At 36.8% G+C, this 27891-nt stretch overlaps 1 protein-coding gene across 2 annotated transcripts in view; it reads right to left on the reverse strand.

The window, feature by feature from the left end:
• Positions 1-27891, reverse strand: part of ADGRA3 (adhesion G protein-coupled receptor A3) — a 116018-nt gene that overhangs the window by 45968 nt on the left and 42159 nt on the right. For both annotated transcript variants that reach the window (XM_012737488.2, XM_012737487.2), the window contains exons 3-10: positions 25154-25225; positions 17259-17330; positions 11366-11437; positions 8585-8745; positions 6484-6697; positions 4194-4358; positions 2308-2509; positions 1176-1331 (exon numbers count right to left, since the gene is read on the reverse strand). In XM_012737488.2, coding sequence (XP_012592942.1) covers positions 1176-1331; positions 2308-2509; positions 4194-4358; positions 6484-6697; positions 8585-8745; positions 11366-11437; positions 17259-17330; positions 25154-25225 — 1114 coding nt within the window. The remainder of the gene's footprint in view (positions 1-1175; positions 1332-2307; positions 2510-4193; positions 4359-6483; positions 6698-8584; positions 8746-11365; positions 11438-17258; positions 17331-25153; positions 25226-27891) is intronic.

Genomic DNA, 27891 nt, shown 5'->3' on the forward strand with positions numbered 1-27891 from the left:
GACTATATCACAAAAAAAATAGTACATATAAAGTTTTCAAGTAGCTCGAAATTCAAAGCTTAAAACTATATTAATTCTGCCTCTTAAAAATTATGCAAAACTGTTTATTTGCTGCTTACTCATTCTGAAAACTGTGCTTGTCAATTTTTTCCCCTAAAGGATATCATGTTGACAAGCATATCACAGTTTTAATGTGGCCCCACTGAAATGCACCCCTTTTCAAAGTCACTAAATTTTTATGACTTGTATACTCCAATCATTTGAAGGAATTTCCTAAACAGCTTATCATTTCTCCAGGACACAAAGGCAATTAAGCAATTTAACACAAGCTCTGGGTGACTAATATTCACATTAAGAAAGATGAGCACATATCTGTAGAGAAGAAAAATCCCAGAAGATTCAAGCCAGGCAGCCCTGGCTAACCCACCATGTGGAGGCAGAACACTGCTTTCTCATCAGCTAGCTCTGCTATATTACGGGACTTTAATGTCCAAGAACTGACAGTTCGCCTCTATTCCTCCCAACAAACAGGGCGCTATAACAGAAGAGGCAGAAGTGTTAGGTAGATAGCAAAGGATTCTGGGTCTCCTAGGGATAAAAATGGATTGCTACTGCGATTCACTCCCCGCAATGGGCTTTCAGAGAGGCTCATGGGATATTTGCATGCGAGTAAGACTCAGGTCATGCAGCTCCCAACTGTCCAATCAAGGTGGTTCCATGGTGATGTCTGGACCACGAGGGAGGTCCCAATCCAGGCACTATAAAACAAGATGCAGACCACAACCAGTTTGTTTTTGTTTTTTGCACCCTTCCTTTTGTTCTCCCTTTGCTGTGACAATGGGTCTGGTCATCATCTGTGGCACATATATCATGCTCTGTAAACCTGTATCTTGGTCTTGCCCTATAATCCTATCTTTCTCTCCTCAATAAACCTCATTTTCATGCTTGCCTTACTTTGATATGTCTGGTCATTCTTCAGCCATGAGCACACTAAGAACTGACATTTCAGACTAAAACCTGACAGAAGTTTCTCAACAAAACGATTGTGGAAATTGAAAAGCTTATTTAGTTCAAATGTAACAAATATAAATAGACTTTAAAAATATAGATTCAAATCTATCACATTACCATTTGTTGATACTGTTTACTACAAATCTGAACTTAAAAAAAAATACCTCTTTTGATTTTTCCTCCTTCGTAAATCTTCCAAATTTTTCTATCATTTCAGCTACAAATATAACATCCATTTTGTCAGAAAAGTTGGCTGCTTCCACAGTGTAAGCCAGTAACTGTCGAGCTGTAGCCACAGCATTTGTAAGATTGAGGGGCATCTACATTTAAAAGGCAGAAATGATCAACAAAATAATCATTAGCAAAATGATCAAACAAATTCTGACATTTTAACTTTGCATTTTAAAACACAGCAATGAATTTAAAAACTCTTTATATTGAATGATCATGGCCTTATTAAAAAAGTATTTTTCAAACCCAAGAAAACTAGAGTTTTAATGGAAATGAACTTCAGAGAATTTTTTTTTAATTTGGAATGAAACTATAATACATAAAAATGCATCAAGTTAACATATTGCACCATCTATCTTTTAACTGCTTTTCAAAATTCCACACATATCTCAATCTCAATTGCTTAATAAAGCCTTTCCAGAGTACTCCAGCTGGGAGTGATCAATACCTCCCCTGGAACTCCTACAAAAGTAAGAACTACTTATTTAGCACTCACCCTCATTGCCATGCATTGCCAGTAATGTTTTACATTTGTTTATCTATTGACTCAAACACTGACTTAGCACCAACCATTGTAAAAACCACCATATATACTAGGTGCTAAGGAACAAAAGAAAATATATTACAGAAGCCATCTTCCACTTGCTTATAGTCTGGTAAAATTTAAAAAGATGCACAGAAGCAAAGATAAAAAGTATACAAGTAGTACAAGTATTCTAAGGGATCACACTTTTGACAAAGGAATCATAAAAAAATTCCAAGAGGTGACTTTCCACGTGGACTTGAAGGATGGTTGGCATTTTGTCCGGTGGAAACAGATGATAAAAGTATTCAAATACAGGCACAAAGTCAGGCAGTGACAGGAAAGGAAGAAGGACTCCTGACAGGGCCCTGACTACCAGGTAAGACTAGACACCTGATCTCGAAGACAGGTAAGTCAATGAAAGTAAAAACACCAAATTCTTTTACTTTACCTAGTACTTAAAAAAAAAAAATCTTATTTATTTGGTTATGAATACCATGTTTTATTCATGACCTGAGTGAATCTGAAGATTTTCTAGTTACCTGATTAAACATATAAAGAACTCTAGTGACATCATTTGCATACTGGCAGCGAGAATAATCATCATCTGCCCAAAAGCCACCTCTATCACATCTGCGCCAAGCCTTCCTCTCATCCTGTGGGTTTCCGGGATATATCCCACTGCCATGGGTGTTCCGAGTACACTGCAGATATGCGGTAATGCCCGCCAATGTTCTGGGCCACCTAGAGAGACAAGACAAAATAGTATAAGAAAACCTACATGAGAGAGGTACATCAAGTATAATAACAGTGAAGGAAAAAATCAAATACTAGAACACAACATGTCAATACAACCTTGTTGACAAGGATCACCAAAACTGGGTTGAATGAAAACTCTGTTATTTGAGCTCTATTTCTCCAAAACCAGGAATGAAACTGAATGCATTTAATACAATTATAGCTGACACATATCATAGGAACCACTAAATTATAGCAGCAGCCACACCAAAATAGAATTCATTACCAAAAACTACATAAATAGATCAAGCAACACTAAACTAAATCTTATCAGTAGGCATTTAATTGTATGATATTAATATCTTTAAGAAGTTTCAAAAGATAAATAATTCATTAATCAGTTAAACATGTACATGTTTCTTTTATTTTTAAAAGTGTAAAGCACTCAAAAACTATGAATAAACTAGAAAATCCACCATAGACAGTAAACATCATACTGGATATTTTTTAAAAGATGTTGAATATAACAAAATTGACAAATGTTATCTATTTCATTTTAAAGCATGCAATATAAATATTATAGATCAACAGTTAATCTACATATTGCCATTATTTATTGGCAATAATAAATGTTGATTTCCATATACTCATGTCAGGAGTATATGGAAACTCAGGGTAATTATTTTTTAAGGACAAAAAAAAAAAGTAATGACAAACTAGCTGAGCTAACGAAGTTATCATTGCTTCTTCACCTTGGATTTGAAAGAATAACACCAAAGGGTCTTCTCACCCTTTAAACACTGGGGTTATAGCCAAGATAATAACAATAGAACCCATTAGAGACAATGCCAACTTGGTATTAAATGATCTTTATGTTGCTTTAAAAAGTAACATATTTCTCTTTGTTTATATCAACTATCAACTCATTATTAAAATCCCTAAACATAAAAAATATCAAGTAAATAATAAGCATGTTTTAAAACAAATTTGAAAGTAAGGTGAGTCTAAAGTAAAAGTTGTTACCTCTCACAAATTCTAAACTCCCTACCAAAAAACCAAAAAAAATGTAAGTCATTCTGCTTAATAGAATTCAACAAAACCACCTGGAATTCCAATGGATCCCCCAGTTTTAGGCTACCCAACAGCTTTCATTTCCCAAAGTCCTTCTTGCTTAATTGCCAGAAGAACTAAATAGGGAAAGAAAATTAGAGATGTGTTTCTCCTAATTGTGATGCCTACTTAACTGCCAACAGTTAAAGTAACTTAGCAATAAAACCTTCCAAAGCTCATTCATAAAAGAGCCCTTGAAAAAACAGAAAATACCGTTAACCTGTTTGAATTTTGGACTAATTTAGCAGAATTATCCAAAATGTCTCCCTAAAGCAGTAGCTCTTAACTTGTACAACAAAACCATTTGTTAAAAATGATTCTACTTTCAGAGACTCTTAAGTCAAAATATGTCAGATAACAGCTTAGGCATCCTTTATTTTGTTTTTTGACTTCCTTGTATGACTGGTATCATTCTAGAGGGCAGTCCTCAGATTTACACATATAAAAATATATATGTGTATGTGTATACATGTACAGTTCTCAAATTTTGTTACTGAGGACAGAAGACCAATGATGTGCCTTTGAGAATAAAAAGATTTACGGCAAATTAAACTTTTCCAGCGCTCTCCACATCACTGACCTGAAGTCCCCTTTATTGTTGACCACCCTCTCCGGAGGACAGTACTGTGCAGAGCTCTCCAATACCACAATATCCACAGTTCTCGTATTGTTCCCACGTTTGGTCTGGACATGACAGCCCCAATTTCCAGTAGATCCCGCCTGAATATTAGAAATGGTTAAGGCACTGCATGAAGAAACATGTTAAAAAGAGAAGAAATATGATCAGGCAAAAAGAGAGACAATATGGAATTCAATCATTTCTTTAGCAAATACGTCTACATCCACACTGTGGGCCAAGCACTTGCTAGATAATAATGAATAACAAAATGATCCCTCCTTAAATCTACTTCAGTCCTTCAGTGGAAGAATCAAGACAAGCAAGGAAAGGGATCTTTACAATAAATGGCAAGGCCAATCAGAAAAGCATGAATACAGTGCAATGGCTCACAAGGCATGAGAATTCTCCTTCCAGAAACAGGGCAAGCCAAGCACTGTCGGGAACAGGATTGGCAAGCCCAACGGCAAAAACATCACAGTATAATCTTTAGTAAAACTAGGAGACGTTTCCAAGTCACATCTATCTTTTCACACATTCTGAGGAAAATATTCAAGCATGAAAAAGGGAGAATACTATTACCAAGTATGTAATTAAGAAAATATTTTGGTAAAATATTTTGTGGAAGAAGGGTGATACTACAGACAACCAGTTAGATCTATAAAAAGGTTTTGTAAATTACCAGTCAATATTATCACCAAAAGGAAGCTTCTATGTTCAAGTATATTTCAATTTATAAAACAGCTGTATTTCTAAATAGCTGTCAGTAAATTCAATTTTCAAGATGAAATCATAATTCTCCAATATAAAACCTATTAATTAAGGAACAAATACCAGAGCCTTCAATTAACCTTTATTCCCCCCACATGACCCATTGTGCTTTGCAGCTATGTAGACACAAATGATAAGAAATAATTAGACAGAAACCATGTATCATTTTAATTAACTTATGAAATTATGTCTTGAAGATAATATACATTTGTCCGGTCTCCTAAATCATTGATGGGTGCAGAAAATTATCTAATAAAGACTTGAGGCATTTTTATATTTTGAATCATCAAAGAAAATGTTTATTAACTTTACTAATTAAGTTGGGAAAATAAATCAATACAGCATAATTAATATTTTCAAGATGGATGACACAAAAAATAGTTTGACATTAAATTTAAATAATCAGAAAGTCTATCAAACTTACTGACCTAGGAAGAAGTATATAAATAATTCTGGTAACAAAAATCATTGCTTAATCCAAAGGTTCACAAACTTTCTCAGTTCATTGAGGCTTTACTGACAAGGTAACCTTTTCATGGTTCTCCTAGCCCCCCAAAAATACCTCTGGTGGTTCCCATTACTAAATTAAATCCCCAAACTGTGTAGCTATGTCCTGATAATTTAGAAACCATTTGAAAAAATAACACACATAAATTTTAAATTAAATTTTTACTACATTCTTAAATTACCACACTATTTCCTAGTGGGATATGTGTGCCTGCTGTACACTCCAAAATTAATGAAACCTCAGATTCAGATCAGACAATGACACTCTGAAGCTACCTCTTTCTCCTTAAATCTCAAAATCTGCAATCATTTTTCTGAATAACTTTAAGCAAAACTTTCAATGTCTGAAAGCAATCACTGGAATAACTTTTCCAGGAATTTTCAAGGCAGCCAATTTGGACGCATGGAAGAAATTCAACGTCTAAATGTAAAGATTTTGCCAAAATAAAATATCTGGTGAGTAATAATATCATATATATTCTTAGTCTGTCTTTGACATTTTACGAAGTTCATTAGAATTAACCATTTTGGTACACCAATCTTGGGGTTGACAGTTCAATGTTATATTCTTTTATACTATTAGGTAGAGAGAAAAAGTTATCTTAAAATGTAGCATTAATCACAAAATAAAAGAGTAAAAATAAGATGATTCCTAAAAGCAAAAATATAAGCTTAGCAGCAGGAAACGGTTAGCAATTAAGTTTGGCACTACAAGTTCAAATTTTCCCTCTAAAACTTTAAACAAGTATCTAACTTTTTAAGCATTTTTCTTTTATATTAAGCTTTTTCTTCCAAAACTGGATGGAAAAAAATGGCTATTTAATTTTAGAAGATGAATAACAATCAGAAAAAATGTCAGATGTTTGTATTTTTAAATGCAAGAAGATAAACTATGAATTCAAATTTTACTAAACATCACAACTCCAAAAGGATCGATCAAATCCACAGATACAATTCTTCATCTAACAAAGTTTACCTTGCAATCAAGGAGCAGTTGTGAATCATGTTCTTTTCAACAAAGATACCTTGCGATTCATCAGTTTCAACTATTCGCCCATCCTGGTACCACAGCACTTGCATGTCCTGATCAATATAGGAAGCCATGCACTGGAAGGGAAGGCTGTCTCCTTCAAAAACAACCTGACGATGGGATGGAGTCATGTAGAAAGATGGCAGCTCCAGGGGAGGATCTACAGACAGTAAAACAAAGATTCAGTAAGCAAACACAGTACTATGTTCATACTCCATAATGAAAAGTCATAGAAATTTATGTAAAACTATAAAAATAGGAAAACAAATATTCTTCAGTAACCAGAATTCCAATGGTAATACCAACAACGCTACTACTGAGTTAAGTGGGTCACAGATGAAAACAAAATAAAGCAAAATTAAAAGGAAACCATTTCATACTCAGTTCTGACATTTATTGTTGTTCCTTTTGGTTGTAACACAAGACTATTAGATGATCACAGAAACGAACTAAAAGAACAAGATGTCAAATGATACTTAAATCTAGAGAATGTAATCTGCAATGAGTAAATGCTGATATTTATAATTTTAAAACACATTTTGGAGACTGTATTATCTTTGATTAAAACACTGGTTTCTGGTTTTAAAGTAATGCATATTCATTGTAGAAAGTTTACAACATTTAAAGAAGAAAGGAAAGATAAGAATCGTTTCAAGTCCATGTATTAAGATCACTTTTTAAAAATATGATATATTTCCTTCCAGCCAGGAAAATAAAAGGGAGAGATTTTAAATACATATGCAAAAATGTACACAAATACCTCTGGCTCATTAAAAGCCTTTAAAATATTTAGTCTACTTGTCTAACCCAACAATTCTAGATTTAGCAGTAGTGTATCCTAAAGAATAATAGCAAATATGTAAAAAACATATGCAAAGAAATTTATCATACCAATATTTATAGAGTGAGAAATTAATAAGCTACATTTATAGTAATAAAGAAGTTGTTAAACTATGGCTACATCTATACAATAGATTCATATGCATCTATTTTAAACGATAAGAAAATAAGTTTATATTATTTCAACTTAAAAGAGTTACAAAATATCATTAGAGTATGATGATACCTTTGATAAAATATATTAATAGGAAAAGGCACAAAAGATGCAAAAAGGTCTTAACCTTAGCTATTTTGCAGTGATAAGAACATTAAACATGGGCTTTGTTTCTTTGCTTTTAATTCTTTGTTTTCATAAATCTTAATTTTCATTGAATGAGCATATTTTACTTGTGAAACAACAACAATGACAATAAAGACAAAACAAAAAATATGATAGGACTATTTATTTCCAAACACAAAGATTAAACTGGGATCTATTTCCCTCCATCATTTTAGGACTATTTTTGGTATGCAGGGGTTTTTGTGGGTTTTTTTTTATTTTTTACTGAAAGTATATAGTAAATGTTACTTCCCTCGTGTTTTCAGATAATCTTTAAAATCATGATTTTTAAACAGTTGCATTCATTGAATGGATGTGTCACAAGTAATTAAGTCAATGCCCTATTTTTAAAATTTAGGATATGCTTATACATAAAGTCTGAAGATTTATATACACAGCTGATAATTTCCTAAGGAACTCCAAGATACATAATTACTGGATCTAATTGTATCAAATATTTTAAGAACACTAACACATATTGTTGAACTATACTTCAAAAAGGCTATAGTAATTCACATTCCCACCAAAAAACACTGTATGTGCATCCTAAGATTTTATTACAATCAACAAATTCCTTATTTGCCAATTGATAGAAAATTTGAAGATCTATGTTATTTTTTAAAAAATTGGTTTGCATAAAGAAAGCCATTCAGAACCTAATATCAACTACCTTAAAGACCAATCAAAAAAAAAAAATGATGCTTTTAAATCCTGCTGGCTTAATTGTTGGCATAAACTAAGTATTATCAAATCCACAAAGATTAATGACTGTACTCCAGTTCCGTCCAAATGTAAAGAGAATCTTACAGTTTGTCAAGAAAAACACCACGGTAGCAAGTCAAAATATGGTAAGTAGTTTTAGTTCCTCCACTTGGATTCCTCCCTTACCGCACGTCAAGAGCTCCTGCTTCACGCCTGTGACCGGCTGGGCCTGCAGCGACTTAGGATAAACACACCTGGTGTCCCGCACGGTGATGTTCCTCTCCTTTACCCAGCGATGCATCCACAATATGTTACAGTCACACAAAAGATACTCAGTCTGGAATTCTCTGCAACATATTAAACACAAATTAGAGATTACAGTGAATAAAATTAAATAGCACTTTTGCTTTATACTGGTTCACGCTTTGGGTGGCGAGTACAATGCCACTCACCCTTATCTGCCTGCAGCACACACTGCCAAAATTGGTGAGTTTCCCTTCCGAGGAGTTCACTTGGCAGAGGACTGGGCCCCAATACTCTTCCCCATGATCCTGGGACTCTGCTTTTGATCAAATTTGGTATGCAAACAAACACTACTTGTCAGATCTCCCTCTTCTGTGCAACGAGCTCCTGAGCCTCAGGGTGCTGGAATACCGAATGCCCACCCTTTTTGTCTATCGAGTGTCTACCCATTCATCATAAAGTATGCGGCATTAACACCGAATCCTGAAGGATCCCCCAACTTTCCAGCATCATCGCCACGTTCTTGGCCTAAATGCCTATAAACTCTGTTATTTTGACAGTGAAACGGCAACATTAAGGAATACAGGATTATTCTGTACGGTTATATTCTATATGCCTCACCAGACTGTAAGCGCCTCAAGACTGGGAACTATTTCTGACACTTTTCTGTTAGGCACTAAGTGACACCATTAGATATTTACAAATTTAAGAGACAAAGAGTCAACAAATCAAAAACATCTCATACTTGGCATGAAAGAAAACAGAGAATTGTCTTTATATGAGACAAAAAGCTTTCTAATTTGGCATTTTGGATGTAAGAATAAAAACAAATATACACAGCTCAGACACATGCATAATAGTCTTTTTTGTTGTTGTTGTTGTGATTTTTGGAGACAGTCTCACTCTGTTGCCCAGGCTAATCTGTAGTGCTATCATCATACCTCACTGCAAACTCAGACTCCTGGGCTTAAGTGATCCTCCTGCCTCAGCCTCCCAAAGTAGCTGGGACTACAGGCGGGCACTACTGTACCCAAATAATTTTTCTATTTTTAGGAGAGACGGGCTCTTACTTCTTGCTCAAACTGGTCTCAAACTCCTGAGCTCAAACTATCCTCCCACTTTGGCCTGCCAGAGTGCTAGTATTACAGGCATGAGCCACCGCGCCCGGCCCCAATAATCTCTTAAAATATTGACATTACTAAGGGCTGATTATCCATATGCCACCCATTATGGTAAGTCCAGCTAATAAAAATAAAAGGAAGAGACTGCCCCTGCCACCATGGAGGAAGGACATCATATAACAGGGGAAACAATACGTAAATATAACTATATAAAATAGAACGCAATATATTCTGTAAAAATAAATCGACAAAGTGCAAAGAGTGAATAAGCATATAAGCTTCTAACATAGTATGTTGGCTCAGGGTTCACCTCATTCATTTTGGCATTAAAAAAAAAAAGAACAAAGAAAGAAAAACGGAGAGGGGATGGGATGGAATACTGCAAAGAGAAAATAAATTTAAAAAACAATATGAGAAGGATGACCTGACTTACTTCTCATTGCTAAGCATCCTTCTGGTCAGTACCTCCTACTAGTAGGTAAAACCACGGGCAATGTTCCCCCTTTTTTGGATAAAAATACTTCCCACATTCCTGCTACCCAGGATCTCAAAAGCCAGATTATCCTTTGGAGTCCTTTTTATTTCCTAATCTTCACAGAAAAGGCTGGCTTGAGCTCACTAAATATGCCAAAAGGAGATGTTCCTGCTCAAAAGCAGCCTTCTGAATAAGAACAGTGGTGGCACTAAAAAGACAGACCAGGTGGAGTCTGATCCAACGTGACTCTCCAAGTGCACACATCTGCCTGCTGTGACAGTAAGGAGTGAGCCAAGAGCCTAACCTACTAGGTACGTCCCTATGGGAACCCCGAAGTGAGATTCAAATGACATGTGTGGAAAAGGAACTGAGAGGAGGGGAGTAGTCAGCATACAGTGAACAGAGGAATCTGGTTGAGAATTCCCTGGAAAAAGACAATCTCACAAATTACTTGCAAGGAAAATTTGAAAAACATTTTATTTAACTGAAATTCCAATAAATTAACGTAACTTATAGTTTAAGATTTATTAAGGTTTATCTGAAAATAGTTACTTTTAAAAGTAATTCCTATGCAATTTCTCAGTTAAAACTGTATTTAAAAAAAAAAATCAACCAATTCTAAAGCTACAAAGAACTGTGTACATAAGATCTTATACTGATTTCATAAAGCAGGCATACTAAATAAACATCCCTGGAAATATCAATAATAAGTTGTGAATTTGGTTTGAAGCAGAGGGTTACGGTATAAAATTAAATCTCTAAAGTTTAAAATATTTGTACTACAAATTCTTTATAGGAATAGATATTTTATACTTTGGGGATTTTACTAATTGAACAACCAAAAATTTTCTGATTTGAAAACAAAGTCAAAGAGAAACAATTACCAACTTTATTTACTCTAAATATAGATTATAGTATTCTAAGGAAAAAATGGTTATCCTAGTCTGAAATGCATTATTAAGATTTATTGTATGTTTTTCAATGTGAATGCCAGATCTCAAGTGAGATTCTAATTTTTGCAAACTGACAAGACTTTCCTCATGAAGTTCCTCAAACCATATAGTAAATGTTTGTAATTTTCAAAAATGAAGTTATGATAATCAAACCAGGAAAAAAATTCTTACTTACAAAGATCGTAATGAGCCAAGATAATCAAAAGTTCCTTGAGATAATGAAGAAAATAAATTCCCTGAAAGGTTTCTGAAAAAAAAAAAGGAAATAATTTTGCTTTTAAAAATACAATTATATATCATTTTATACTACTTCATGACTCTAAAGTATCCTATCATCATTAAATAATGTTACAATGAATTCATGAAAGTTTTAACGATTATAAAGAACAACTAGTAAATATTTCCTCCAAAGTTGAAGAAAAAAATTACTCTTCACCTCATACAAATTAATAAATGAAATTATTACAAATACATTAATGCTAGATAAGGATTTTATATCAAATATTAGGTGACCTAAATTTTGAATTCCCACTAGAATTACTCTTCATCATGTGTTCAGTCAGTATCATTTAAGAAGGCAGCAAATAGAAATAACAAATTAAGAATAAAAATTTTTAAAAGAACAAAAGGAAAAGGATGGCCTCAATGATCATTGGCGTCAACAGACTGAAGAACATGAGCAGCGTGTGATGAGTTCAGAGTTTAAAATGAGAGATTTGGGATATAATTCGATGTTGGTCTTGGGTAAATTACTTAACCTCTCTAGTTTCTCTTTATAGCATATGGTTTTAATAAATAACCTAAAGCTTGTAGCATTTTGCATGAACTAAACTTAGAATACCCTATGCTACAATTGGAATAGTTTGCTACACCCATAATGATTTGACCAAAGTATTTCTCCCAAACTTGACTATGAGCTGTGAGGCTGGGGTTGGGGGAGGCCCTGAGTATCTAATTTACTAGATTACCTCTGGCAGCTAGTAACATGCTGGGGTATAACAGAGGCTCAGTGACAGTGGCTGACTGTTCAGGATGTACACCCACCTTCAGGAGGCTTCTAAAACTAAAATGGGACTGAGGGCTCTGAGAAAATGGCAGCAAGATCCAACCACCATATGATCTACTCTATGCCTGCTGTGCTGTCAAGCATACACAGAATTTAGACCTGGAGTTCTCAACAAATGAGGTGGGTGTTGGGCACAGCGGAGGCTGGGACAGAAGTCCAGAGGCTTTTGATGAGTCTAACCTCTCCTCTGTAGTCTGGGTTGAATCCTTCACACGTGGGAGAGCGTAATGATGGGGCAGATGGATTCCCCAGTGGGAACGGGGAAAGGAACTGATCAGGGATCTGGGAAACATCAACTGTTCCTGTGACACCTGTAGCAATGTACTTCTGGACGGGGAAGACTGATATCACACAACTGCCAATTCTTCACAAGTTAATATACAAAGAAGTTCAGTAAGAACATCACTAGATTGGATTTTATATACGTTTTAGAATTTTTTCAAATAGAAAGCCTGGATCAGATGTTCTAATCTGCATAAGGAGCATTGCCTAGGAAATTAAAAAACAAACAAACAAACAAAAAGAGTACTTTCTAAGTTGAAAGAACAAGGAAAGAGATGCCTCTCCTCTTTTTTTCTGACCTATCTCAGAGTGGATACCAAAGGTGGATTTTGAAAAAGATATGCTGATGGGAGTGTAAACCATGGTAACATTTTAAGAAAGTAACCTAGACACAACTGCAGTCAACAACTGTGCTTTTATAAAGCTATGTGAAATTATATGATCACTGGGATATGTTTAAAATAATATGGGATGGAAGACAAGAAGTGGTAGGTATAATTTTTTTTTTCTTTTTTTTGAGACAGAGTCTCACTTTGTTGCCCAGGCTAGAGTGGTAGGTATAATTAAATCAAGACTGGCTATGAGTTGCTAAGTCCTAAAACCAGGCAATGGGTATGCTGAGATTCCTTATACATATTATTATCTCTAATTTTCTTTAGATATTTGCAAGAACCCATGATAGTAAATTGGAAATATATATATATCTATCTTACAAATGTAGGATTTAAGTATAAACAAAAGAATTGCATCTTACAGCAAGCACTAGATGCTAATATGCAGAGTATTAGATATTTTCCCTTAGAAATCATGGCAGAAGGAACCACACTGGAGAACATGCCATCCTCTCAGTAAATCCCAATACAAACCAATTTGTCCTCAAGCACTGGAAAAGACTGCTGTTTGTTTGGTTGGATACCAAGTGAACTGGCTTGGATTTAGGGGTCATAAAAATTACACATATTTTAAAACATCATAATCGTACTCCAGCCTTGAGATACTCGCACAAAAAAAGCAAAGGGAAATTGAGAATGACAACAGCAAAGTCACTGTTCCCATGTCTTAAAAAGCTCACTGACTACAATGGCAGGTGAATTATCCACCTGTCTGCACCCTACCCTTTACACTGTTGTTGCCTCCTCCCTTACTTAATTTTTCATTTACTTATCTTTTTCTAAACAGATATACTTGAATTTCTGTAAGTGACGTGTATAAGAGACATTATCTGCACATATAAGGGCAGATTTGTTAAAGGAGGGAAAACCGTAATCAAATGGAATTTCCATCAACATGAGGACGATTGACTAAATTATAATCTGTTCTATGCCTGGAATATTCTGTAGCCACTAACAGGCATGAACTAAATCAACATGTACTCTCTTGAAAAGATGTTAATAATGTTGATAATAATTTTTTCCTTAAGTGAGTTGCCAAGTCTAATGCATTTTTAAAACATGTAGGTATACCCTGTATAGGTAACAGAAAAGAATATATGATAATATATGTACCAGATCATTAATACGGGCTATCTCAGGGTGATATGACTGAAGCAATGGAGGGGGATTTAATTTTTCCTTTGTATGGTTTCATTACTCAATAGCTTCTCAATACCACCTGTAATTTTTTTATATATAGAAAGTACTTTATACAAACCTTTTATATATGTATTTTTTTTGTAAAAATAAAGCTGTATAAGGGAAGTTCTTATAAATATCACTCATTTCTGATAGAGAAATATTAAAGGTATAATTCATAATTCTTAGGGAAAAAATATAGGCATTAAATTTATAATTAATTTTTTTAAAAAGCAAAGCTTTCGTTTATTGATCTGACAATTTCTCTGCAAATTAACTTCCTAAGTGAAGGACAGAAACTTCACCTAAGTCCATCAGAAACTCCCCTCTCCGGTCTGCCAGCTATTTCCACTGTCACAGTGGGATGATGCAGGAACTTTCAGGAGCGTGGCTGTACTTCTCTGAGACAGTTCAAAAGCACTTCTCTATCAGCAAAGGTAGAGGTTAGTACATAGGTTTAATCAATTTTACATATCTACCACACCCTGTGTGCTGAAGGTCTCTGACAAATTTAAAGAAAGATTTTTTAGGAATTCTTAACCTAAATCTCCAAAGCCAATACTGTTTCAAAATGATGAGACATCTCAGAGGGAATGCCACAGGCTGTCTGCCAAGGTGCCACCAAGGGCCCAAGGGGCCTTGGATTCCAGCCTCCTTGGCTAAGAGGCCCACTCAGCCTGAGGTCCCTGGTTCCAGGGCAACCCAGAGAGTTCAGCTGAAGAGTAAGCAGAGGAAACAGCTACAACTGTGGTCCACTCTAGACCCACCACTTTTGTACACCTTCACTTTTGTGTGGGAAACAGTGAGAGGGAGCTCTCTTGTACTGCATGCCCAATTCTAATCAGATTCTTTTTTCCACTTATTCTGAGAAAATGCTACTCTCCACATCTGAAATACAAATTATCAGCCTTCACAACCAGCATATGACCTGGCTCATAGAGCTCAGAAATCTGGGGACCATAGCAGCCCGTACAAAACACTTGTTCAAAGTTTCCTAATCCATAACTGTAGATCTATGTCAATCTACATTATGATAAGCAACTCCACTGCAATACATTCCTGAATGTTAAAAAGCTATCTTGATGGTCATTTTTCCTTTAAAAAGTATTTAAAGCAGGGTCCTCAAACTTTTTAAACAGGGGGCCAGTTCACTGTCCCTCAGACCATTGGAGGGCTGGACTATAGTTTAAAAAAAAACTATGAACAAATTCCTATGCATACTGCACATATCTTATTTTGAAGTAAAAAAACAAATGGGCAAAAACACCCGCATGTGGCCTGTGGGCTGTAGTTTGAGGATCCCTGATTTAAATGATACAAGCCAGATATATTTCTATATATGCCATAGACTGTTTCATTTAAAAGAGCCACAAAAATCTGTTATTACATGGGCTACAAAATCATCTCCGTCAAATCTCAAAGTGGCAAGCTTAGTAGTATTATTTTTATCTTTTAATGTTTCACTGGATAAATGTTCATTGTGCTCCATAACCTATAAATTCTCACAACAGGTATTAGATAATTGGTAAAAATGTAAGCGATAGGCCAAGTTCTAGAACTTCCAAAAACTTTAACTTATGAGGCAGGAAGTAAAGGAAATAATAAGAAAATAGTAACCTGCCCTCATACAAGCTCCCACCCAGGGCTTTTGTCTAAAAAACATTTGTCGATAGGTCGAATCCCTACGCCAAAGCTAGAAATCAATCTGAAACTAAAATCAAGACAATGGTAAACTCCAGTGAGACTCTTTGTTCATGGAGTCATAACTATCCAAAAACATGATAAAAGGTTCCTCCATAAATATATTAACGTGATTTTGCCAATTCTAATGCCGTACTCAAAACTAAAAATACACAAATCTCAAAAACAATAAAAGCACTGAAATAAAAATGTTTGCAATCCAGTTACAAAAGAGTTAAAATGCAATTGATTTAACTAATTTCTAGTCATGAGCAAAGCTGTATACCAAACCAGTCTTTTCTTTATAAACAAAAATTAGGCCATATACATTTCCCAAAAAATTAAAGGACACACTGAAAAACATCTATAAATTTCCTAAGAAGCAGGAGCAATATGTTCTACTCTAACAATTGAAGTCTCTTCCCTTACTATATAGATGAAATAATATCATTATTTAAGCCTCTAATCGTTTTTTAAAGGTAACTTGAATGAAATACAAGAAACACTCTAAAAAATTATAGGGAGGAATAACCTGGAGCAGACAGCCCTTTAACCTAGACCTTCCACTCTAAACCCAGAATTTCATGCTGGACCCTATTCCCAGACTGCTCATCTCTAAAACATGATTTTGTGCCATTTTCCCACATAAATGTCTTTCAGTGGCTTCCTATCGTTGAATCAGTTCTAAGCCTCTGTCTGCTTTTCATACATTCCAAAATAAAGCTCCATGACAGATAATCAGCCTTATTTCTAATTACTCTCAAACAGAACTTCCTTAAAAACAAAATGAAAATGTACTTTATGGCTTATACAAAGTTCTACATTTGTATTATATATAAATTATAATAGAGATAAATAGTTCTAGATAATTTAAATCTTAATTAATCTTTATAACTTTGAGGTACTATTAATCCTGCTTTACAGATGAAAAACAGAAAAGCTCAGAAAAGTTGATACTTCAAATCACATGGTCAGAGGCACAATTCAAATGGTTATTTTACTCCAAATCCACCGGGAAGCCTTGACAAACTGGTCTTGTTCTCATTTCCACCTCCATGCATCACTGGGCTCCTTTCCTTTGTACTAATCCAGATCTTTGCAAATCTTCCGAACCATCAGCTTACATTTTACCTCTTCCAAGAAATTTCCCCAGAACAGCAAAGCTATCGATCATACCTCTTGGCATGAATGTGTTCTCTGTGGCATGTACTACATTGTGTGTGTGTGTGTATGTGTGTATGGTGTGTGTGGTATGTGTGCATGTGTGTCCACGTGTGTCATGTGGTACTGTACCATTATAATCTGAGGACATTATATTTCCATGATTAAATTGAGAACCCCTTGTCCCTCACTGTTTTTAAAGCCCCTACATTTGCTGCTTTAATTAAACATATCATAGGTGTGTTCATAAATATTTGGGTACTGGTTCAAACGCTTATCTTTTAATAGGAAAGAAAAGATGTACTTACAGCCTAACCAGATTAGTAAGTCCTCGAAATATGTCTGCATTCAGACATCCTATTCGATTGTTCGTCAGATCCCTAAGGAGAAAGGAGGAAAAAGTGTCTTCAATCAGTTCTCTTGGTTAATGAAGGTCTCATACAGTCAATATTCAAGTACAGCAACCAGGTTATCATGCAACACCTTATTTCCCAGCATCTTTGAGATATTTAAGATGCCTACCTCAAGTGAGAGAAGGATAGCGCTGAAAGAGAAGACGGTTCTTGCTTTCGCTGAACTTCTGGCACACAAAGACTAAATGCTCTTTAATTATAATGCCCGCTATATTTCAAGCATTTACTCGTGCAAAATTACTCAAGATAAAACTGGAGTAGTAAAAATGAGACTCAATCTATCTTGCTGTCTGCAAGACAATTCCTTAAAAGACCTACACAGTTAATTACACTGGGCAATTGGAGAACTGAGCTCAATCTCAGCCAACAAGTAACAGACAATGGACAAAAGGGCAAATTATCACAATGATGGAACGTTTATTTCCTCAATAACATCTGAAACATAATCCTTTCTGCCTTCATTCCTTAAATACCCACTAGTTTTGATCGTAAGGAAAAATCAACCGAGTTAGCTTTTACTTTATAGATCTATCATTTAGTCTCCGAGCCAAATTACTTGGGTAATATCTATGTTATGGCCCAATTACTTTTTCAGTCACTTCTAATTTCTATTTCCTACAAATATTACTTTCAGACTATTTTTCTTCTCCTCCTCAGTGAAACTTTTTCCTTTTTACCTATATTGACGTTTTAGTTAATATTTTATTCTATCATTGTTCATTTATTTTGCATTACACCAAGGACAATGAGTACAATTTTATTATTTTTACATTTACTCAGAGACTTGCACTGGTTTAAAATAAGAACTTTATGTTGGGAGGTAATGACCATTTTTGTAACTTTCAGCTGGGATGGCATGACTTTCAGCATTGTTCATCAGTGGACTTAGTAAATAAACTCTATGTAAGAAAACTCTAAAAACAGTCAATCTAAACTTTTATTACTTATTAGATATGGAGTAATTCATCACACCTTGAATTTCAATAAAAGAATTAGAACATGCTCTCTAAACCAAACTTTCAAAAACATTTTTATCATATTTTGTTCGATATCCATATAACTCATTGTCATGGAGAGGTACACATTCTTTGAGTTACACGTTGAGCTACTCTCTAAAAGTGTGATTTGTACCATCCATTTCTAAATGAAAACTGTTGGATTCCAAATGGTGTGCTTTAGTGATAGCAGAAGATGTATTAATCTGACTAGAAATGATTAAGAACATAGCATCTGCATCAGGAACCCACTCATTTAGTTTTTCCCTTGGATATTTCAGAAGCTACCCAAGATGGTTATTTTAGGTGTGGCACTGACTGGATTGAGGGATGCCTGGAGAAGCACCGTTTCTGGGTAAGTCTCAGAGGGTGTTTCCAGAGGAGGCTGGCATGTGTCAGTGGGACTGAGAGGGAAAGACCTGCCCTCCATGTTGGTGGGACCACTGAATCAGCTGGGGCCCCATTAGGACAAATAGGCAAAGGAGAAGGATTCTGTCTGCTGTCTCTCTCCCTCCTAGAGCAGGATGCCTTTTCTCCTCCTGCCCTTGGACATCAGACGCCACATCCTTTGGGTTTTAGACAGTGGGACTTGTACCTGTGGGCTTCCAGGGGCTCTTGGGCCTTCAGTCTCAGACTGGGGGCTGCACCATTGGCTTCCCTGGTTCTGAGGCTTCTGGACTCGGACTGAGCCATTCCACAGGCTTTTTCTGGTCCTAGAACTTGCAGATGCCCTATCACAGGACTTCTCCCTGCCTGTGATCATACATTCAATTTCCCCATATAAATCCCCTCTCGTAGGGCCAGGCATAGTGGTTCACGCCTGTAATCCTAGCACTCTGGGAGGCAGAGGCAGGAGGATCGTTTGGGCTCAGGAGTTCGAGACCAGCCTGAGCAAGAGCGAGACCCCGTCTGTACTAAAAATAGAAAGAAATTAGCTGGACAACTAAAAATATATAGAAAAAATTAGCCAGACATGGTGGCACATGCCTGTAGTCCCAGCTACTCGGGAGGCTGAGGCAAAAGGATTGCTTGAGCCCAGGAGTTTGAGGTTGCTGACGCCACAGCACTCTAGCCTAGGCAACAGAGTGAGACTTTGTCTCAAAAAAATAAAAATAATAAATAAATAAATAAATAAATAAATAAATAAATCTCCCCTCATAAATCCCACCAGTTTAGTGCCTGGAGAACCCCAACTAATACACCTTAGACAATCTTAGTGTTCACTCATTTCATAGCTCTGTCTTCCCTCTCTTATGGCAACTCTTGATAAAAGAATCTTAAGCAATACAAACCTTTATCTGTGCTTGTTGTTCTTCAGCTCCTAAGCATTTAATCATGTGGGACTTTTTTTTAATTCCAGCTGATTTTACTTTTATTTCTGGGTTTTACTGTTTAAGAAAATTAGGCATCATCTTGTAAATTGTTGCTTAAACAAGCATATCTGGGCTCTATTTATTATCTTGTCTCAGTTCTGAGCTTTAAATGATGTAATTACCATCGATTCTCTGGGAAACAATTTCATTATAGCTATATCTACTTAGAATGGTATTTAGATATTGATAATGGGTTTTTATTTGGATTGAGAATCAGCTTAAATTTGTTGATAAAGCAAAAGAGAAACTGATAGGTCTGGGTTTCACCTACTTGTGATAGTTTATTCTTCAGAAAGCCACTTAGTCTTCCTGATCCAAATTATCTATAAACTAAAGGCAAAGGCATGGTACAATTACAAAGATACTTTATGTGTGGCTGTGGAGTGAAAGGCACAATTGAAATGAATGATTTAAGGTCCCATAAGAAAAGGTATCTGTATCTATAAGCAACTAGCAAACATTACTCCTGCCAAATATCTTTATATCCTATTGAGTTTACATATAGGACTCTTTCAGCTTACAAGTTGTGTACCGTTAAGTTAATTACAAGTCATCTGTTTGGAATTAAGAATGTGTTTTCTAGTGGGAAGAATATTATAAATGGCAATTACCTTCCTAGGGAAGAACACAAGAGACTACTTAATGTGTAATGCAATGAAAAACTGCTAAGGCGATGCCTGGTACAATATCAGTAATTAAATTAAATGGTACCAAACAAGAATTTTTTTTTAATTCATTTTGGATGGCAATACTTGAGAAATTATTTACTGAAAGATAAAGAACTAGATGGAGAATCTAAGATACTCTGCAGTATCTAAAACATCCTGATAAAACTGCTTTATATTTACAGTCAAGTTTCCTCTAACCTTTATCTTAACATAGGGATATTATCAGCATTAATCTTTTTATTACCCAAAAGCTGTGCATACAGTGCTGTGGAACACAGAGGGAGTAAGAAGTAGTCCTGACAGTATGACCTCACACTCCTCCCCTTGAAGAAAAGAAAGGTTGGAGGGAACACTCTTGTAGACTTTCACAAACGTTAAGCATGAGAACCACTGGGAGGTATGGTTAAAACAAAGAGCCTTAGACCCCAGCCCCAGAGTTTCTGATAGGGTAGGTATAGCCCTACACTTGTGCTTTCTACTTGAGAACTCATGTTCCTAGGTGTTGGGCACAAACCAACTCCAGCATGGACAGATGCACAAAGAAAGTGACTCACTGTTACAAATCAAGCTCACCTGCTGCTGCCCCCGCACTTCCTAATGACTTTGTTTCTGGAGGTGCAGCCTGTTTACTGTCACGCTCCATTACCCCTAATTGCGTCTGCTTAGCTGAGTCCTAAGAACTTCCAAGACTCTATAGCTATTGCTTGATCGCTCTGTAACTGGATGCTGATTGTATGTTCAGGCTGGGCACGGGATGGACTCAATGAATTTTTGTTGAACTGAACTGATGCCAACCTCCGCCTTATCTCTCTGATGCTGCTGCTATAGCTGGCTGATACTACTTTTACTGAACTCTGAACTCAGCTTGCTCCACTGCAACGCTGCTGCCTAATGCCCACCCTCCTCCAACTCTTGTCATCCCCACCTAGAACTCCAATCTCCATTACCACCTACTTCACACCCGCCAGTTTTTCTGACCTGTTTCATTATAAAGCATTAACTAGAAAATAATAAAGTACAGAATGAGTAGCAAAGAAGAAAACTGGATTGGTAGCAAGATCTTCTCCAGATGTCTCTGAACTTCTAATGAGTACAGGAGAAGAATGATAAACACAATGAACCACCTCAGCCCCAAGAAAAACTAGGGTAATAAAATCCTCTACTATAGACTCTGATTAAAATTTTAAATGATTTTATAAGATGCAGAGAAACACCTTTAACTCCTACCCATTCGTAGTCTTATATTAATAGAATTCCAAACTTTAAGACTGCCCAAGATATGGGAGGAGAATTACAGATGATAAGTTTTAGAGGAAAGATAATTTTACCTGCAAAAGTAATAATTAAAACATCTATAAAAAGAGCATGTCCAATTCATACAACTGGATCTGACAACAAAAAGGAATAGATTTTGAATGACAGAATAATAGATACAAGATGTCACAAGTATTAGGATGGAAATTCAGTGTCAACACTGAAGTCATGGCATGACTAAACTAAAAGCAACTGTACCTGGTTTTATTACACAAATGCAATGGAAAACCAGTAAGACATTAAAAATACCCATGTATCTTGTAAGATTAAAAAAAAGAAAGAAAGAAAGAAAGAAAACCTACAGAAATAAATAAGAACCCCCCAAAATAAGAGACAGGGACAGCCAAAAGGATAACTGTCAGAAGGATGAAAGCATGGAGCTGGTCTCCCTTGCTATCTTCTGTCCCTGGTCTCTCTGCACTTAAGTGCTTTCTGCTTATTGCCATCAGGAATATTCTAAAACACAAATCTGGTTATGCTGACTCTGTATTTAAAAAGTTCCAATAGTCTCTACTAACTAAAGAATAGATTCAAAATTTTTGACATAGCAGGTCTTCAAAAGTCTAGTCCCTGACGAGCCCTCTCTTCCAATATTCTTTTCTCCCTTTCTACATTATGTTCAGCTCAAAGAACTAAACTATACTGTCCCAAGAGATACGTTCCTACACACCTATGCCCGCCCGCTCTGCCTGGAAGGCCTTGCTGCTATTCTTCAATACAAATTCATCCCTTAGGAGCAAGTTCAAATCTAATCGCTGGTGGCTCTCACGGCAGGCTGTCCCTTCTCCGCTGGTCCCTCCTTTCCCTGGCAGATTGTTATTATTATTATCATTAACCTGTTATAGCATGTGTGCACATGCTAGGATGTATTTTATTAACAGCTGAAGGGTGGCAGAACATGCTATGTTGGCATAAGAACTATTTTGAGGTGAAGGCCATTGGAAAGAAGCAGATACAAGAAAAATTCTCTGTCCTCCGCTATTTGCCTAAAAGTATGACGCAAATTTAGAGGTGTGCCTCCTCTCCTCTGACCCAGGAAAAGACTTTGGGCCCTTACCAGCCTGGAGACGGCACCCCACAGAATCTACATAAACATAACTAATGAGACTGTCTCTTCCATTAGTTTCTCATGCATTTGCCTTCCCGTGATTTGCTGCACCTAGAAAATCAAGGTCCTTTTCCTTTGTCTTGTCACTTCTCTAAAACTGTATTGTTCCTTATTGAAAATGCTATAAGGCTGGAATTTTAAGCCACCTCTTTGAGAGAATTACTCTTTTGAGAGTTTTCTTGAGTATGAAATATAACTGGCATAAGGACAAACACCTAGACCAATGGATCAGAACACAGAATCCAGATATAAAACCATCATCATATAACCATCTAGTCTTTGACAAAGTAGACAAAAACATAGACTAGGGAAATGAATCCCTATTCAATAAATGGTGCTGGGAAAATTGGAAAGCCACATATAGAAGACTGAAACATGATCCATACTTCTCATCTCTCACAAAAATCAACGCACGATGGATAACAAACTTACACCTAAGGCATGAAACCGTAAGAATTCTAGAAGAAAAGGTTGGAATTAGATATCAGCCTAGGCAAAGAATTTATTAAGAAGACCCCAAAAGTAATCCCAGCAACAACAAAAATAAATGGGACCTGATCAAATCAAAAAGCTTCTGCACAGCCAAGGAAACAATCAGTAGACCAAACAGACAACCAACAGATTGGGAGAAAACATTTGCATGCTACACATCTGACAAAGAGCTAATCACCAGAATCTACAAAGAACTCAAGCGAATCAGCAAGAAAAAAAATCAAACCATCCCATTAAAAAGTGGGCAAAGACATGAACAGAAGCTTTCCAAAAGAAGATACACTAATGACCAACAAACATATGAAAAAATGCTCAACATCTCTATCATCAGGAAAATGCAAATCAAAACCACAATGAGATATCACCTCATTCCAGTGAGAATGGCTTTTATCAAAAAGTCCCAAAACAACAAATGCTGGCATGGATGCAGAGAGAAAGGAACACTTACACACTGTTCATGGGACTGTAAACTAGTACATCCTCTAAAGAAAGTAATATGGAGATACCTCAAAGAACTAAAAGTAGAACTACCATTTGATCCAGCAATCCCACTACTGGGCATTTATCCAAAAGAAAAAAAGACACTTTATAATGTTTATAGCAGCACAATTCACAATCACAAAGATGTGGAAACAACCCAAGTGCCCATCAATACATGAGTAGATTAATAAAATGTGGCATATGTATACCATGGAGTACTACTCAGCCATAAATAATGGTGAACTAATGCTTTTGTAGCAACCTGGATGGAACTGGAGACCATCCTTTTAAGTCAAGCTTTGCAAGAATGGAAAAACAAAAACCACATGTACTCACTATTAAATTGGAACTAATAGATCAACACTCATGTGCACAGATGGTAGTAAAATTCAACAGAAATCAAGCAGGTGGGAGGGAAGGAGGGATCGGTGAATTCACACTTAATGAGTACAATGCACACTATCTTGGTGATGGACAAACTTATAACCTCGACTCAATATATACAAAAGTAATTCATGTAACCAGAACATTTGTACCCCATAATATTCTGAAATTATATATACACGCACACACACACATGCACACATATACATAATGATAATAAACTTCTGTTTTTCTCTTGTTAATCTGTCTTTTGTTATGGAGAGCCAAGGTGAGAAGTTAGAAGAGTAGAGGGAAAATCATTTTTCCTCCCAGACACTATCTATTAATATCCCCCCCCCAAGATTCTAAGAGATCTTCTGGAGAAGTCAGAGAGTAATAAGTAGCAAGTGTTCAATGAATGTTTAGAAGGACTAAAGGATGGTGTAACAGTCCTCACGACTTATGGGCAGAGTCACTTATGGGCAGAGTCAATGCCAGCCTGCTCACACAGCAATCAAACTGTAAAAAGAACTTAGTAAGGAGAGTAGAGGAGTTTTTCAGCCATAGAAGTCATAACAACTGATCTTTAGGTTTTTAAATAATACATGGATAAAATATACACGAAGATAATAAGACTTTAAATCATTAATTAAAAAAAGGTGCCTTAATTTATATGACATCTATAACATATACAGTTTGAATGGATTCATAACTTGAAAATCATCTACAGATTGTGTTAGCTGGCAAAGCTGATATGGAAATGATTTTATTAGCATAAGAGGGACACAGCCATCTATCACCAAACAAATCAAATTACCATGCAAATTAACCATCTTCTAAGCTACTTATATTAAATACTGTCTCTGTTTCTCTATCAGGGAAGAAATAATTCTCTAAAAATTATTATACATACATTTTTTTATCATGCTAACGTAAGTTAACAACTTCTCATAAAAGGAACAGTTCAAACTCATAAGCTATTAATTCAAACACTTACAATCTTTTCAGCGATGACAGTCCCCAAAAGGCACCTGGATCTATACTACTAATGAGATTGTTTCGGAGGTCCCTGTTAAACATAAAATAAAATGAAAGTTATTCACATATCAACACTGTAACAAATATTTAGGCACACTATACTTACCTGCTATACAAAAAGAAAGTAGCATAATAGGAGGAAACTGAAGCCAAAAAGCTTAAGCCAAGATCACCCTAACAGTAAGAGGCAGAGCCAAAATCCAAATTTGGGAAATTTGGCTCCAAAGCCTTTTGCTTCAGTCACTATAAGAATAAAGGTGCATGTCACAAAAGAAGCATGTGTCTTAATATTATTCTTCAAAGTTAACACTAAACTACAATCTTACATGTTATTTCTACGATTTCTTCCTTTATATGCCATACTTTGGATACCAAAGTAAATCAGTGAGTATATTTGGGACAAGCACCATTAAACTGAATTATTTTTAAACTATCTTCAAAAATATGTACTCTAAAACTCATGTCATTTGGTTTTTCATATTTTTTTCCTCCCTGCCCTTCTCTGGTCAGGTTTTCTATAAAGTCAGGATATAAAATAAATATGTTATAAATCACAATCTATAGCTGGAAGCAAAGATGCACAAGCCCCACACCTCGTGCCTTCTGAGAGCAGTCACCATGCATCCTCCCTCCTCTCCAGCATGCTGCCACGGCCATGCCAAGACACGACCACTGGGGGGCAGCAGCAAGTGTTACAGCCACATCCCTCTACCCAGGTGACTTTGGATGCCAGGCTTAGGCTACAGCTCTCCCCTGGGTCCCTGGGCTCAGCTGGAGATGCTCCAGTCACCCCACACAAGTGTCTGGCTAGACCTCTCAGCGAGGTGACAGTCAGATACAGTCTATTTCCCTGGACCACACTCCTGCCGATGGCTGGCCCACACTTCAGCTGTGCAGGACACCCTCTGATGGGCCTGTTTGTCAGAACTCACTTATGACCCCGTCTACTGAAGTCAGAGTGGCCTCTGGTCATCCTCAGAGAGCCTGATGCCGGCTAGTGCACAAAAACTCTCTCCAGCTTTCCTTCTCCTGAGAATCTTTACCGAGCAAAGCCAACCTTGTCCCTTCTTCACCCAGCCACCTCGGCGGTTCCAGTGCACTCTTCATCCTTACACCCGGCTTAGGGACGCACACACGGAGGTGAAATGACACAGACACGCAGAGGAACGCTCGGGACAAGGCCACCTGGCTCCCTTAGTCTCTTACTTACTTCAGTTGAGATCTAAAAGGTCTTCCCGGAACCACGGGCGCCACCTGTTAGCCTAACACTGAGGTGGCCTGTGTCTGGGCTCTTTAATAACAACTGCTCCATCCTTGCCATTCCAGCCTGTGCCCAGGAAGTCTAAACTGCTTAGAGAAAAATCCTCAGCTTGCGCTTTCAAACCTCTGACTCAGAAAGCAGAGGGCGTCCCTCCTCCACCTGTGCCTCAGAAAAGGACTCCGAGAAAGTCTTGTGCAGCCAGCCCAGATCCACATGTTTTCTTCCACCCAATTAGAGACACATTTAATTTTATCATCCTGCCAGCTAATCAAAACTAACTGCCCTCACGCCTGTAATCCTAGCACTCTGGGAGGCCGAGGTGGGTGGATTGCTCAAGGTCAGGAGTTCAAAACCAGCCCGAGCGAGACCCCATCTCTACTATAAAAAAAATAGAAAGAAATTAATTGGCCAACTAATATATATATATAAAAAAATTAGCCAGTCATGGTGGTGCATGCCTGTAGTCCCAGCTACTCGGGAGGCTAAGACAGGAGGATTGCTTGAGCCCAGGAGTTTGAGATTGCTGTGAGCCAGGCTGCCGCCACGGCACTCACTCTAGCCTGGGCAGCAAAGCGAGACACTATCTCAAAAAAAAAAAAAAAAAAAACTAACTGCCCCATGGCCTGACTCGTAACACATGATTTTTTTCCTAACGACTTATTCTATAGCAAAAGTTACAACACTGGAATTGGTTTCTGGACAGGTTGCCTGGAAATTTCACAAAAACATCCTGATGAGGTTGGCCCTTTGCTCACCAGCAGTGATGGTCCTTCATTTACCATGAGCCCAGCATTTTTTTAAATATTATTTTGTTTTGTTTTTCAGCATATTATGGGGGTACAAATGTTAAGGTTATGTATATTGCCCTTGTCCCCCCTACCCTCTCGAGTCAGAGCTTCAAGCATGTCCAACCCCCCAGTTGGTGCGCATTGCACTCATTATGTATGTATATACCCATCCGCTCCCCCACAACTGCCCAACACCCGATGATGTGTCATTGACACTGTGGCTTCCCATACTACCTGTGTTGTCTGATACATAGTGACAGAGATCGATTAGAAATTCTCAAGAATGCTGCTCTACAAGTGCAATCCTGAGAGCACCATGGCCTTGAACAAATTCTATCCTGCCTTTCTTTTGTTTCATTTTCATTCTAACACACAAACATCCTTCAGTAGCTCAGGTTAGGGTTGTAATTCCACTGCCTGCCCCCAACTGGAGCCAGATTTTTCTAATAAAACTGAACCCTTCTCACCGCCAGCCCCTGTACATCATGATGGTTTTTTAAAAAGGAAAAAATTATGAAGCGTAAGTTTAAAATCTATGCTCTGATTATCATCACTAAATAAGTATTTCATTGATCAGAATTCAGATCCCGGCCGGTCGCGGTGGCTCACGCCTGTAATCCTAGCTCTCTGGGAGGCCGAGGCGGGTGG

Source organism: Microcebus murinus, chromosome 3 (assembly GCF_040939455.1).
Source record: "Microcebus murinus isolate Inina chromosome 3, M.murinus_Inina_mat1.0, whole genome shotgun sequence".
Taxonomy (NCBI): Eukaryota; Metazoa; Chordata; class Mammalia; order Primates; family Cheirogaleidae; genus Microcebus; species Microcebus murinus.